Consider the following 15605-nt stretch of genomic DNA (forward strand, 5'->3'; position numbering starts at 1 on the left):
TGATCAGCTGCTTTACTCTCATGAGATGTAATTCATACATAATGTAACCTACCAACACACAGTTTTAAAAAATAGGTTTGATGTGTTTAATGTCCTGTTAAAAAGGGAGACATAAAAGGCAAGTGTGTATAATAAAATTCAGTATCTAAATGCTCAGGTATGACGTCATTAAAAAAGGCTCCCTCACAGATTTCTAAAATGTTGCCAGGTCAGCAGGCAGCACCACACCCATTGGGAACCACAGGGCTGGGCCATGCTATGTGCTGCCAATGTGCTTACCTCCTTATATTTTTATTTCAGATAAGTGCAGTAGAGTTCATTTCCACTTGCCATATCGATGGCAAGTCTTAGATGGAGGCAAGTGGAAGGATTTGCACAAAATGGAGCTTATTGAAGAGGCATATAGCAATCCTGCAAGAGACAGGTATGAAATACGTCATCTGTGTCTGTTTGTGCCTGGGCCTTTGTGTGCAGTATAAGAAGTTTAGACATAGTGGGCTTTAGTTTTGATGGGCTTCAGACAGACACACACACATGGAGTAAGCAGGCTACCTGGTCTACAAGCAGAGGCTCTGGGCTGGAAATTGAGGGCTGATGGTCATGCTGGTGGTTGACGCCTCTGTTCCCTCATCTTCCTCTTTTTTCAGGGAGGAGCTATGGGGAGAGGAGTGAGGGAGGGGTACCAAGTAAGTTTTGAATGATTTGATTCTGGGATCGATTATGTAAATGTATCCTCATTGATTAGTCCAGAAAACCAAAAAGTAGTCATTTGTGAAATTTCTTTAGCCTTTGCCTGTAAAGTCATGCAGCTGAACTGCTGTTTATCATTCAGTCTTTTTTATTTTTCTACGTATGTCCTAGAATTTTCACTTAGAGTAAATGGGGAAGTGTTGAGTAACTTTATTTTCAAATGCTTACCGTATCTTGGATTCCTTGGAACATATGTTGCCAAGAAGAGAATTTGAGCCCGTTTTTTGAGTGGGTAAAATAAATTTGTGCTTAGGGTACAGTTATGTGCAACTTGATGCTGGTAAAGTACGTGAAACAAATTATCCCCCTTTTGGAAGATTAAGTGGCTCATGTAGCCAGCCCTTATCTAAGTCTCCCCCTTCTCTTCCTCTCCTTTTCTGAGGCTTTTTAAGTTAAAATGGATACTTGGTGATATGCACAGCTACTAAGCATATAGGTCAGTGAATTTTGAGGAAGGCATAAATTGTGCAGCCAATGCCCTGATCCAGCTGTAGACCATTTTCATCACCCAGAAGCCCCCCTTCCAGCCCTCTTCCGGTCAGTGTCCATGCCACAAACCACTGCTGATTCAGCGTCTGTCAGCACAGATAGTCTTGCCTGTCCTTTAACCTGGTCTGAAGGGAGCTGCTGTCGACGGTTCCCATGTGTTTATGTGTTCACATGTGCTCCGGCTTCTGTGACTTAGGTGTTGGGGGTGAGCCTGCTGGGAGCCAGGCTGGTCCCTCCTCGGCTCTGTTGGCGGGTGCCAGGTTGTCTTCCACAGTGACTGTACCGCTTCCCACCCCCATTAGCGGTCTGTAATGACGTGGCTCTCTCACATTTGGTGCAGTCTGATATCTGTGCTTTTCTGGTCTTCAGTGTAAAGTGAGGTCTCTGTTTGCATACCCTTGAATCCTTGTGAGGAGAGGTGTCTCCTCAGTGCCCACTTGTGCTTTCTCTGCTGTGAAATGTCTGTGTTTGTAGTTTGCCTGTTTTGTTGAGGGGAAAGGTTGTGCTTTTCCTTAGTTTTGGAATTCTTCAAGTGTCTGGGTATTAAGTATATATTGAAAATAAATGAACTCCCCCTGTCAGCTTAAGGTATCTGTTAATGAAGAGAAGTATTTTTCCATCGTCTTCTTTATGGTTTTATACTGTTTTTTTCTTTTCCTTTTTTTTGGAGGGTTTCTACTTTTTGTGTCATAAGAAATTCTTCTTATCCTGAGACTGTCAAAAAATTGTCCTGAATTTTTCTTTAAAAACTCTTAACATTTTAAGGACTGCATTAACCTCTCCTTGCCTGTGATGGAGTATATGTCCAATTTCATTCTTATGAAGATGAATTTCCAAAGACCACTTTAAAAAATATATTCAACTAAAAATTTAGAGTTTGGGATTGCCATGTACACACTGCTGTATTTAAAATAGATAACAAGGAACTACTGTAGAGCAGAGGGAATTCTGCTCAATATTCTGCAATAATCTAAATGGGAAAAGAATTTGACAAACAATAGATAAATGTGTGTGTGTGTATGTGTGTGTATATAACTGAATCACATTGCTATGCACCTGAAACTAAGACGACATTGTTAACCAACTACACTCCAACATGAAAGATTGTAAAATAAGTAAAGCATTAAAAAATAAATAAAAGGTTAAGATTAAAAACATAAAAATATATTCAAAAAGTAAATCGCAATGAGGCAGGGACTTCTCTGGCAGTCCAAAGGTTAGGGCTTCACCTTCCACTGCAAGAAGTACAAGTTCCATCTGGTCAGGGAACTAAGATCCCACATGCCTTGTGGCCAGAAAACCAAAACATAAAACAGAAACAATATTGTAACAAATTCAGTAAAGACTTTAAAAATAGTCCATGTGGAAAAAAAAACACCAAAATAACCAAACTGAGAAAAGTGAGCCAAAATATATTTGGGATATATGTAAATATATATATAGAGAGAGAGAGAGAGAGGTATTTCAGGTGATTTAAAAAAAAAATACATTTGTAATTCACCTCTGTCTCTTATGGACAAAAGAACAACACCCGCTGCCAAATGTTAAACTCTACTCAGCAAAAGAAAAAATTGTGACGAAACAGACATAAAATTTACCTACCATCTTAACCATTTTTAAGTGTAAGGTTCAGTAGCATTAAATAGGTTCATGTTGTTCAGCTATCTTACATTGTTCATTTCCAGAAGTCAGTCGATTTTTAAACCCACCCAAACTGAGTCAGATTTGACAAAATGTAATATATTGTATAGGTTAATTTCAGACTTAGATGCCAAGTACTACTTTTGTAAGTAGGCCATCTTTTTTCCACCTGTTTTCAATGCTGTCTGTGTTAGGTGTTGAGTTAGCAAATACACTTCTTTTTCTGGCCCCTTCTGCTTCATTGATCTGTGTGTCTCTTATCAGTATCACACTGTCTCATGTAGAAGAGCTTTACAGTAACTTTAGGTGTCTGGTAAGGCAGTTTCCCACTGTTTTCCTTCAGATTATCTTGCCTCTTGGTCTTTTTTTCCTCTTCAGAAATTTTAAAATCTGCCTGTTGGTTTTCACAAAAAAACTCTGGTGTGATTTTTTTTTAACTAGAAATTGCATTGTCTATTACGTTTGGGGAGAACTGACGTCATAATACAGCAACTCATTTAAATGTACTTTAATACCTTTATTTTTCTTGTGATGAGAATTTTTTAGGATTCATTCTGTTAGCAACATGCAAATACTGCTATACAGCATCATTAACTATAGTTAATCATACTGTGCATTGCATCCCTCAGTTCAGCTCAATTCAGTCACTCAGTCGTGTCCGACTCTTTGGGACCCCATGAATCATAGCATGCCAGGCCTCCCTGTCCATCACCAACTCCCAAAGTTTATCCAAACTCATGTCCATCAAGTCAGTGATGCCGTCCACCCATCTCATCCTCTGTCATCCCCTTTTCCTCCTGCCCCCAATCCCTCCCAGCATCAGGGTCTTTTCCAGTGAGTCAGCTCTTCGCATCAGGTGGCCAAAGTATTGGAGTTTCAGATTCAGCATCAGTCCTTCCAATGAACACCCAGGACTGATCTCCTTTAGGATGGACTAGTTGGATCTCCTCGCAGCCCAAGGGACTCTCGAGTCTTCTCCAACATCACAGTTCAAAAGCATCAATTATTCGGCACTCAGCTTTCTTCACAGTCCAACTCTCACATCCATACCTGACTACTGGAAAAACCATAGCCTTGACTAGACGAACCTTTGTTGGCAAAGCAATGTCTCTGCTTTTTAATATGCTGTCTGGGTTGGTCACATCCACAGCTGGGTATTGTTTTTGCTTTGGCTCCATCCCTTCATTCTTTCTGGAGTTATTTCTCCACTGATCTCCAGTAGCATATTGGGCACCTACTGACCTGGGGAGTTCCTCTTTTCAGTATCCTATCATTTTGCCTTTTCATACTGTTCATGGGGTTCTCAAGGCAAGAATACTGAAGTGGTTTGCCATTCCCTTCTCCAGTGGACCACGTTCTGTCAGATCTCTTCACCATGACCGGCCCGTCTTAGGTTGCCCCACGGGCATGGCTTAGTTTCATTGAGTTAGACTAGGCTGTGGTCCTAGTGTGATTAGATTGACTAGTTTTCTGTGAGTATGGTTTCAGTGTGTCTGCCCTCTGATGCCCTCTTGCAATACCTACCGTCTTACTTGGGTTTCTCTTTCCTTGGGCGTGGGGTATCTCTTCACGGCTTCTCCAGCAAAGCGCGGCTGCTGCTCCTTACCTTGGACGAGGGGTATCTCCTCACTGCTGCCCTTCCTGACCTTCAACGCAGGATAGCTCCTTTAGGCCCTCCTGCGCCCGCACAGCCACCGCTCCTTGGATGTGGGGTTGCTCCTCCTGGCCTCCACCCCTGGCCTCGGGCGTGGGGGAGTGGGGTAGCTCCTCTCGGCCACTCCAGCATCACTGACTCAATGGACGTGAGTCTGAGTGAACTCTGGGAGTTGGTGATGGACAGGAGGGCCTGGTGTGCTTCGATTCATGGGGTCGCAAAGAGTCGGACATGACTGAGCGACTGAACTGACTGAACTGAGGTTGGTCATAACTTTCCTTCCAAGGAGTAAGTGTCTTTTAATTTCATGGCTGCAGTCACCATCTGCAGTGATTTTGGAGCCCCCCAAAATAAAGTCTGACACTGTTTCCACTGTTTCCCCATCTATTTGCCATGAAGTGATGGGACCGGATACCATGATCTTCGTTTTCTGAAGCTTGAGCTTTAAGCCAAATTTTTCACTCTCCTCTTTCACTTTCATCAAGAGGTTCTTTAGTTCCTCTTCACTTTCTGCCATAAGGGTGGTGTCATCTGGATATCTGAGGTTATTGATATTTCTCCTGGCAGTCTTGATTCCAGCTTGTGCTTCTTCCAGCTCAGCATTTCTCATGATGTACTCTGCATATAAGGTAAATAAACAGGGTGATAATATGCAGCCTTGATGTACTCCTTTTCCTATTTGGAACCAGTCTGTTGTTCCATGTCCAGTTCTAACTGTTGCTTCCTGACGTGCATACAGGTTTCTCCAGAGGCAGGTCAGGTGGTCTGGTATTCCCATCTCTTTCAGTGTTTACCACAGTTTATTGTGATCCACACAGTCAAAGGCTTTGGCATAGTCAATAAAGCAGAAATAGATGTTTTTCTGGAACTCTCTTGCTTTTTCCATGATCCAGCAGATGTTGGAAATTTGATCTCTGGTTCCTCTGCCTTTTCTAAAACCAGCTTGAACATCTGGAAGTTCACGGTTCACGTATCGCTGAAGCCTGGCTTGGAGAATTTTGAGCATTACTTTACTAGCATGTGAGATGAGTGCAATTGCACAGTAGTTGGCATTCTTTGGCATTACCTTTCTTTGGGATTGGAATGAAAACTGACCTTTTTCAGTGCTGTGGCCACTGCTAAGTTTTCCAAATTTGCTGACATATTGAGTGCAGCACTTCCACAGCATCATCTTTCAGGACTTGAAAGAGCTCAACTGGAATTCCATCACCTCCACTAGCTTTGTTCGTAGTGATACTTTCTAAGGCCCACTTGACTTCACATTCCAGGATGTCTGGCTCTAGGTCAGTGATCATACCATCGTGATTATCTGGGTTGTGAAGCTCTGTTTTCTACAGTTCTTCTGTGTATTCTTGCCACCTCTTTTTAATATCTTCTGCTTCTGTTAGGTCCATACCATTTCTGTCCTTTATTGTGCCCATCTTTGCATGAAATGTTCCCAAGTAAGATGGTAGGTGTTGTGAGAGGGCATCAGAGGGCAGACATACTGAAACATAATCACAGAACACTAGCCAATCTGATCACACAGACCACAGCCTTGTCTAACTCAATGAAACCAAGCCACGCCATGTGGGGCCAGCCAAGATGGACGGGTCATGGTGGATAAGTCTGACAGAATGCGGTCCACTGGAGAAGGGAATGGCAAACTGCTTCAGTATTCTTGCCTTGAGAACCCCATTAACAGTATGAAAAGGCAAAATGATACGATACTGAAAGAGGAACTCCCCAGGTCGGTAAGTGCCCAATATGCTACTGAAGATCGGTGGAGAAATAACTTCAGAAAGAATGAAGGGATGGAGCCAAAGCAAAAATAATACCCAGTTGTGGATGTGACTGGTGGTAGAAGCAAGGTCAGATGCTGTAAAGAGCAATATTGCACAGGAACCTGAAATGTTAGATCCATGAATCAAGGCAAATTGGAAGTAGTCAAACAGGAGGAGATGGCAAGAGTGAATGTCGACATTTTAGAAATCAGCGAACTAAAATGGACTGGAATGGGTGAATTTAACTCAGATGACCATTATATCTACTACTGTGGGCAGGAATCCCTTAGAAGAAATGGAGTAGCCATCATGGTCAACAAGAGAGTCAGAAATGCAGTACTTGGATGCTATCTCAAAAACAACAGAAGGATCTCTGTTTGTTTCCAAGGCAAACCATTCAATATCACAGTAATCCAAGCCTATGCCCCAACCAGTAATGCTGAAGAAGCTGAAGTTGAATGGTTCTGTGAAGACCTACAAGACCTTTTAGAACTAACACCCCAAAAAGATGTTCTTCTCATTATAGGGGACTGGAATGCAAAAGTAGGAAGTCAAGAGACACCTGGAGTAACAGGCAAATTTGGCCTTGGAGTACGGAATGAAGCAGGGCAAAGGCTAATAGAGTTGTGCCAAGAGAACACACTGGTCATAGCAAACACCCTCTTCCAAGAACACAAGAGAAGACTCTACACATGGACATCACCAGATGGTCAATACCAAAATCAGATTGATTATATTCTTTGCAGCCAAAGTTGGAGAAGCTCTATACAGTCAGCAAAAGACCAGGAGCTGACTGTGGCTCAGATCATGAACTCCTTATTGCCAAATTCAGACTGAAATTGAAGAAAGTAGGGAAAACCACTAGACCATTCAGGTATGACTTAAATCAAATCCCTTAATGATTATACAGTGGAAGTGAGAAATAGATTTAAGGGACTAGATCTGATAGAGTGCCTGATGAACTATGGATGGAGGTTCGTGACATTGTACAGGAGACAGGGATCAAGACCATCCCCATGGAAAAGAAATGCAAAAAAGCAAAATGGCTGTCTGAGGAGGCCTTACAAATAGCTGTGAAAAGAAGAGAAGCGAAAAGCAAAGGAGAAGAGGAAAGATATAAGCATCTGAATGCAGAGTTCCAAAGAATGGCAAGGAGAGATAAGAAAGACTTCCTCAGTGATCAGTGCAAGTAAATAGAGGAAAACAACAGAATGGGAAAGACTAGCGATCTCTTCAAGAAAATTAGAGATACCAAGGGAACATTTCATTGCATCCCTAGTTAAATTTTTTTGTTTATTTTCTCCCTGCTGATGTGTAGACAGGCAGTTGACTTTTCTACCTTATCTCCTGCAACTTTACTGAAATATCTTAGCTACTGATAATTTATTTGAATTATCTGTATAATTCTCAATATACTTGATACATGTTTAGAAATTAATATCTGTGAATAGCACTCTAAGTTTTCCTTTTTAATTCTTAAAAATTTTATTTCTTTTGATTGCCTTATTATAGTGGGTAAGACTCCTCATGCTGAACAGAAATGATAATAACTGGAAGATTATTCTTCTTTTTTTTTCCTAATTTTAAAAGGAGTAATTTAAAAATGTTTTCCCTTAAGCATATGTGAATGTTTGGAACCTTTAGCATTGCTAATCAATTCTGATTTTATGCCTAATATGCCAGGAGTTTTTCTTTAATTGTGTATGGAAATTAAATTTTATTGAGTACAATTTCTGCATTAAGAGCCTATGTTTTGTTCTGTTTTGCTTGTTAATGCAGTGATTTACATTAATTTTCTAATGTTAAGTCCATTTCATTCCCAGGCCTAAGTCATGCCTGTGCGTATGTAGACACACACGTACACAAACACACACACACACATAATGGTGAATTTGGATTGCCACTCTCTGGTTTAAGACTTTTGAATTTATGTTTGAATAAGATTGGTCTATAATTATTTCATGTTGTCTTTGCTTGTTTTTTAAAATTGAAGTATAGTTGATGTACAGTATTATATGTTACAGATGTACAGTATAATGATGCCTGGTTTTTATCTTATGAAATTACTAGCCTCATAAAAATGAGATTGGGATGGATATTTTTTCTATTCTCAAAAGGCCATGTGAAATCAGAGTTATTTTTTTCCTGAATGATTATGCATCTAAAAGTTTCTAGTCTTGATGTTTAATTCTTGGGAAGATTTTAAACTATTGACCCAATTTCTTATTATAGGACCAGTCAGGTTTTCAGTTTTTCCTTGAGTCAGTTGGTAAGTTGATATTTTTTCTAGGAGTTTGGTCATTGTATTTATTTTAAAACTTACTGTCATAAAGTTACTTGTAATATTGCTATTAGTGTCTATGCCATCTTTAATTTACACTTTTAATCTTTTTTTCTGCCCTCCCTTTTTTCTTCATCAGTCTTGCAGAGATGTGTTACTCATATTTTTCTTTTTTAGAGGAACAGACTTTTGTCCTTTTTTGACTCCATAGATTAGATGACCTATCATTTATTTCTAAGTATATTTTAAAATTAATTTTAAAATTTAAATTCAAATGAATTGCATTGTGGTCAGGCTGTATAGTAACAGATACTTTGAATTTTGTTGTAAAAGTGAAAGTTGCTCAGTTGCATCTGACTCTTTGTGACCACATGGAATTCTCCAGGCCAGAATACTGGAGTGGGTAGCCTTTCCCTTCTCCAGGGGATCTTTCTGACCCAGGAATTGAACTGGGGTCTTCTGCACTGCAAGGGGATTCTTTACCAACTGAGCTACCAGGGAAGCTAGTATATCATTAACTTTGGTAAAAGTTCTGTGTATACAGAGTGTTTTGAATGTGGTGTTAGATGGGTGTAAATTGTGTGGTTCTAATTTTTTGTATCTTTATTGATTTCTTTGTCTGCTTCTTGTATCAGTTAGCCAGAAAGGTATGTTAACAATTCACTATGAATTTGTTGGTTTCTCCTTGTAATCCCATCAATTTTTATTTTATATTTTAAAAACTATTATGAAGTATATAGAAGTTAAAAATTTTATCTTCCCAGTAAATTGAACCTGGTAGTACTATAAAATGAGTGCTTTTTATTAGTATTTCTAGTAATGCTTTTTTTGCCTTAAGTCTGTTTCATTTGATATTAATATAACTATGTCTGCTTTCTTTTAGCCCGCTTCACTATTTTACTTTCAAGCTCTTTTGTTTCTATTTTAGATATAGTTCCTGTAAACATAACAAAACTGGATATTTTTTCAGTTTGACAATCTTTGTCTTTTAATCTTTTTTTTATAGTGGTTTATTCATTTGTTGGGATTGCCTATTTACACATTGTGATTAATTTTGAATTTATTTCTACTGTCTGTTTTTGCTATTTGACCTGCTTTTTCTGTTTTTCTTTTCTCTTTTTGGTCTTCTCTTAGATGTTTCCTCATTTGATTTTTTTCCCCCCTCATCTATTAATTTGGAAGTTATATAGTGACTTTCTGTTCTTTTAGTGGTTACTCTGGAAAACAGACCCTTTAACTTAATAAACTTTAGCTTAACAACTTAAGCTAATTAATACATTTTATCATTCTCTCGAACAATAAAAGAGTCTTGAACACTTGAATTCTGACTAGTTCCATTCAAACTCATTTACCACTGTGTGAATTTGGGCAAATTACTTAGTCTTCTTGTGTCCCAGTTTTTCCTTATGTCAAGTGTATAAAAATAATAGTTCCTACATTAAAGGATTAATTGTTTTGAGAATTAAAAGAATTAATGTGTAGAATGCTCAGAACAATGCCAGGCATATAAAATGTGTTGTATAAAATTGCTTCTGTTATTTTCTTAATCCCAGGAGTTAGAAATTAACATTGTTTTATATAGTCAGTATTTGTTTAAATTTAGACATTTATCATTTTGTATTTTTGCACACAATCCTTTGTTCATATGTTTCCTTGTGGATCATTTTCTTTTAAATTCATCTTTTAGAAGTTGGTTTAGTGAGGGTCTGGTGGCAGATGTGTTTTTTGTTTATCTGAAAGTGTTTATTTCATCTTCATTCTTGAAAAATAGTTTTATTGGGTGTTTTCTCTCAATTCTTCAAAGATTATTCCATTGTTTTCTGGCTCCCATTGCTTATTTAGAAGTTAGTTATCAGTATAAATACATTGTTTGGCCTGGGGCTGGGGTGCTGTCGTAACAGATGACTGCAAATTTGGTGTCTTAGGAGCAAGAATTTATTCTTATGTTTCTGGAGGCTAGAATTCCAAAGTCAAGGTGTCAGCAGGGCTATGCTCTGTCTGTAGACGCCAGGGGAAGATCCTTCTTGCCTCCTCCTAGCTCCTCGTGGTTGTTGGCAATCCTTCATATTTCTTGGCATTCCTTGGTTTATAGCTGCGTTACTCTAATCTCTTTCTTTTTTGTCTCATGGCTTTCTCCTATGTGTCTTTGTGTCCAAATTTCTTTTTATGAGGACACCAAGTCATGGGATTAGGGCTCAGCCTACTTGAGTATGACCTCATCTTAATTATATCTGAGAAGACCTTATTTCTTAGTGAGGTCACATTTCAGCTGCCACGAGTGAGGATACAGTTCAACACATTACAGTAGGTAATCTGTTTTTTTCCTCTCTGACTAAACATACAGTCAGCCTCTGGTGCTACAGTTTCACAAAGATCTGTCTATATGTGGACTTATTTTTATTTAGTCTGTTTATAATTCATTCTTTTTGAGTGGAAGGTTTTATGTTTAATCATTTCTGAAAGTTCCTCAAAAATATTGTTTCTCTGGACTTCTAATTAGACATACATTAAGATCTTCTTACTCTGTTTTTTATGTTTTTTGACTTCTCTCTCACGTCGTCCTTTGTGCTGTATGCAGGGGAATTTCTTCACTTGGTTACCTAGTTCATTAGTTCAGCCTTGTCTGAGATGAAGTGTGTCCTGTCTACTGTGATTTTAAGATTATAATTATTTACTTCTAAAGATTGTTTTTTCCTGCTTAATTCTTACAGTTTCTTAATCCATACTCATACTTTTGATACTCAATATTAACTTTAAAAAACACTTCATTCATATTGTATATTTATATCCAACAACTCTTAACATCTGTTGTCTTTAGTGGACTGGTTTTGCTGGATTTTGCTTATGGTGTCTTGTTTCTGGTTTATTTGATTATAAGCTTATGTTTGCTGAAACTTTATCTGTAGAAATTTTTAAAAGTTTAAACTTTTATTATGTATTGGGTTGTAGCTGACTAACGATGTTGTTGTAGTTTCAGGTAAACAGCAAAGGGACTCAGCCATATATATATACATGTATCCATTCTCCTCCAAAGGCACCTCCCATCCAGACTGGCATCTACATAACATCTACATAACATTGAGTAGAGTTCCATGTGCTATGCAGTAGGTCCTCGTTGGTTATCCATTTTAAACATAGCAATGTCCATGACCTTACCAAAGTCCCTAACTGTCCCTTTCCTCCAGCAACCATAAATTTGATTTCTAAGTCTGTGAGTCTTTTTCTCTTCTTTAAGTTCATTTGTGTCATTTCTTTTTAGATACCACATATAAGGGATGTCATACGATATTTCTCCTTCTGTCTGATTGACTTCACTCAGTATGACACTCTGGGTCCATCCACCCAGAATAATGCCATATTGTAAATGGCATTATTTCTTTTTTAATGGCTGAGTAATATTCATATATATATATATATATATATATATATACACACACACACACACACACCATATCTTCTTTATCCGTTCCTCTGTTGATGGACACTTAGGTTGCTTCCATGTATTGGCTATTATAAACAGTGAAGCAATGAATATTGGGGTTCATGTATCCTTTCGGATCATGTTTTTCTCCAGATATATGCCTGGGAGTGGGATTGCAGGATTATCATATAGTAGCTCTATTTTTAAAGGAACCTCCATACTGTTCTCCTGGAGAAGGAAATGGCACCCCACTCCAGTACTCTAGCCTGGAAAATCCCACGGACGGAGGAGCCTGGTGGGCTGCCGTCCATGGGGTCGCGAAGAGTCAGGCACGGCTGAGTGGCTTCACTTTCACTTTTCACTTTCATGCATTGGAGAAGGAAATGGCAACCCACTCCAATGTTCTTGCCTGGAGAACCCCAGGGACGGGGGAGCCTGGTGGGCTCCCATCTATGGGGTCACACAGAGTCGGACACGACTGAAGCTACTTAGCATACTGTTCTCCATAGTGGCTATACCAATTTAAATTCCCACCAACAGTGTAGGAGAGTTCCCTACTCTTTATACCATCTTAAGCATTATAGAAATTCTTTTGAGGCCTGAGTTGAAGGTAAATTCCTTCCAGAGAGGATTTGTGTTTGCCACTATGGGAAATGCCACTGTGGGTCTCTAAATTTAATTCTCACAAAAGAAGTGTGAATCAACTTAACTTCCTTGAGGCATGAGCAGTTTATGAGTTCTCAGTGGAAGTTTTCTTCCTTTCCTTCCAAAGCCAACTCTGACATAGGCAAATTTCCTTGCTGACTTCCTTTGCAAAGCAGATTCCTTTTCCAGCTCCCTTCACTAAGGATGTGTAGTCTTTTAAAATCATGATTTTATGCTGAAATATCTCTTTGGAGATTTAACCCTTGACCATATTCAGATACTACATTTGTTTCCTGTTTCCTCATTGCCACTAAAAATAGGGCTGTTTGTCATTACTCACTGACATCGCCTTTGGACAGCCAATGGCTTTAGTTTTCATTCACCTCACTGGTTCCAGACCTTCCCTTTGCTCTTGGGGCAGTACAGCATTTGGAAAGCGAGTAGATCGTGGTGGCTCAGAGTGCAGGCCATTCTGCCAAACTGCTTAACTTAAACTCCAGCTCTGCTGTCTATTAGCTGTTTAACTTTGAACAGGTTTCTGAACCTCCCCGGGCTTCTGTTTTCACATCTGTAAAAATGGGGATGAGTCGCAGCTTTGGTACAGTGAAGACTTAATCCCTTAAAATGTATAAAGTACTTAGTAGGGGGACTGGCCCAGCCCACATACAGTGTATATTAACTATTTTTGGCTTCTAAGGATTTTTGTTTTTTGTCAGCTCAGCAATGCATTTTTTAAAAAGCTGTTTACCTAGCATTTTTGTGTAATGAAAGGAATGTCATGATAACAAGTTCTCCATGGTGTGTGTGTGTTTGTGTGCTTAGTTGCTCAGTTGTGTCTGACTCTTTGCAACCCCATGGACGGTAGCCTGCCAGCCTCTTGTGTCCATGGCATTTCTCAGGCAATAATACTGGAGTGGGTTGCCATTGTCTCCTCCAGGGGCTCTTTTCCATAGTATTGTGATTTTATTATTTTCACATAGCAAAATGGATCTTAAAGCAAGTCCCCTCCCACCCTGACGCATTGTTTTAAATGTGCAGGTCCCATGTATGTTCACATCTTTCAGCCGAGTGACTCGGAGACCACGAAAGAAGCTGAGGGGCCCACGTTCACGTGGCTGGACTTTCAGTTTACTTCTTGTGTTCTTTTGCAGGGTCAGGTGCACTGAGACATCCAGTAGCTTTCTCATTGGTTTTCTGAACTTTGAAACCATGAAGTTTGGTGCCACCCAGGCTCGCCGTCTCTCCACAGCCTCCTCGGTCACCAAACCTCCACACTTCATCCTCACCACCAACTGGGTTTGGTACTGGACTGATGAGTTTGGCTCTTGGCAGGAATATGGACGACAAGTAAGTGTCACGGAAAGAGTATGAATGTTTCTTCCTGTGGGTCCATGATGGAGGAATCTTTGCAAACATGGGCACAAGGACTGCTCCAGGGAGCCCTTGACAGAGCCAAAGATCCCCAGGTCCCCTTATGACTCACTTGCTTTGGGGGAATTATGGCAGAACTGGATAATTTAGAGTTCATTTGTATGAGGTCACATCTTGGAACAATTAGCTATCTGTTAGTTCATGAGGACTGAGTAACTTTGGTTGTAGTGATATCATAGTTGGTTAAATGGGGGTAGAAAAATGTCTCTCTTACTGTTGAACAGGTAACTCCAGAGCGAGTGCCTGGGTGTGCAGGAGTGTTTGTGTAGCTGTGGACTAAAGCTTAAGGCTTTTCAGAGCTGGCTTTTTGCTTTATCTATAGTAGTCACGTTACAAAAGGTGGAAAAGTATATGAAAGTAACTTGTTTCAGCTATTGATTTGGTATTTGGGTCAAGTAACTGCTGCTGTCAACTATTCAGAGATGTTCATAGATGAATCAAGATTAGAGGGAGCTTCCCCCTGACCCCGGTTATCTGTAGAGATACATGTGTAGGGAAGTCACCATTTCTATAATGACAGCTTCTCCCAAATGACAGGTGGGCTATGTGGTCTAATAGACATTTGTATTTTTCTGGGTTGTGAGAGGCTATATTAAAGCTTTAGTTTCATGCTCTTGACTGCACTTGAAATGTTTTTTTCCCTGGGAACTCTGTAACGTGAGCTTCGTGGGGGCTTTGGCCACTGACGTGCCCCCAGGCTGAAGACAGTGTTTGCACATAGCAGGTCCTCAGGAGAAAGACACTGGCCAGTTGAAATGCAGAGGTATTACCACTCTGTACCCACTGGCCAGGTGGATGTGGGCACTCTCAGCAGATGACTTGAGCCCTCCTCCTTCCCTCTTCTTCCAGTGCCAGCCTTCCTGCCCCACCTGCCTTCCCCCCCGAGCATCCTGGGATTTTTTCTGTCTTCCCTGGATTTGTTCAGGGAGGCTCTCTAGTGTGGCTCTGGGTTTGGTCAGGAGAGGGAGGGATGAGGCCGAAACAATGGACAGAAGAGGCTGCAGTGCTCAGGCCCTCAGTGAAGTAGCATTTGCGAGTTTACTTGTACTTGAAGGGTTGTGTTATCCATTACAAGTAATTGAACACCCTCTCTTCCATTGCTCCTGTCACGGTTATCCAGGTTAGTTGGGCCCATGTGGGCTGTCTTCCATTTTCCTGAGCAGTTTACAGCAGGCAGTCCTGTTGGCTCCTGTTCTGTGCCTCTCTCTCCTACCACAGCCCCACCCCCAGCTCCTCTCATCTGCCTCCCCAGGACACGGACACGCACTGTGGGCTTGTTTGCCGGTGTGTGGATGGCCCCCAGTGTCTGTCTTCTTGCCTTCACCATATATCTATCTGGCTTTCCCTTCACAGGGCATGGATCACCCTGTGACCAGCGTCACCAGCAGTGATTTGGAGAAGGCCTACCTGGCGTACTGTGCCTCGGGGTCTAACCCCCAAGCAGCCACCCTGAGGTTCCAGGCAGGAAAGCACTCATACGAGTTAGACTTCAAAGGTACTTTTTGGGGTTCCCCAGTGGCCTAGTGATTA

General features: G+C 40.4%; 1 protein-coding gene across 2 annotated transcripts in view; it reads left to right on the plus strand.

Moving 5' to 3' along the window:
* The window catches only part of PARP12 (poly(ADP-ribose) polymerase family member 12), a 46442-nt gene that overhangs the window by 13728 nt on the left and 17109 nt on the right, over window positions 1-15605 (plus strand). For both annotated transcript variants that reach the window (XM_027538849.1, XM_027538851.1), the window contains exons 5-7: window positions 301-424; window positions 13796-13991; window positions 15429-15570. In XM_027538849.1, the coding sequence (XP_027394650.1) occupies window positions 301-424; window positions 13796-13991; window positions 15429-15570 (462 nt within the window). The remainder of the gene's footprint in view (window positions 1-300; window positions 425-13795; window positions 13992-15428; window positions 15571-15605) is intronic.

Source organism: Bos indicus x Bos taurus, chromosome 4, assembly GCF_003369695.1.
Source record: "Bos indicus x Bos taurus breed Angus x Brahman F1 hybrid chromosome 4, Bos_hybrid_MaternalHap_v2.0, whole genome shotgun sequence".
Taxonomy (NCBI): domain Eukaryota; kingdom Metazoa; phylum Chordata; class Mammalia; order Artiodactyla; family Bovidae; genus Bos; species Bos indicus x Bos taurus.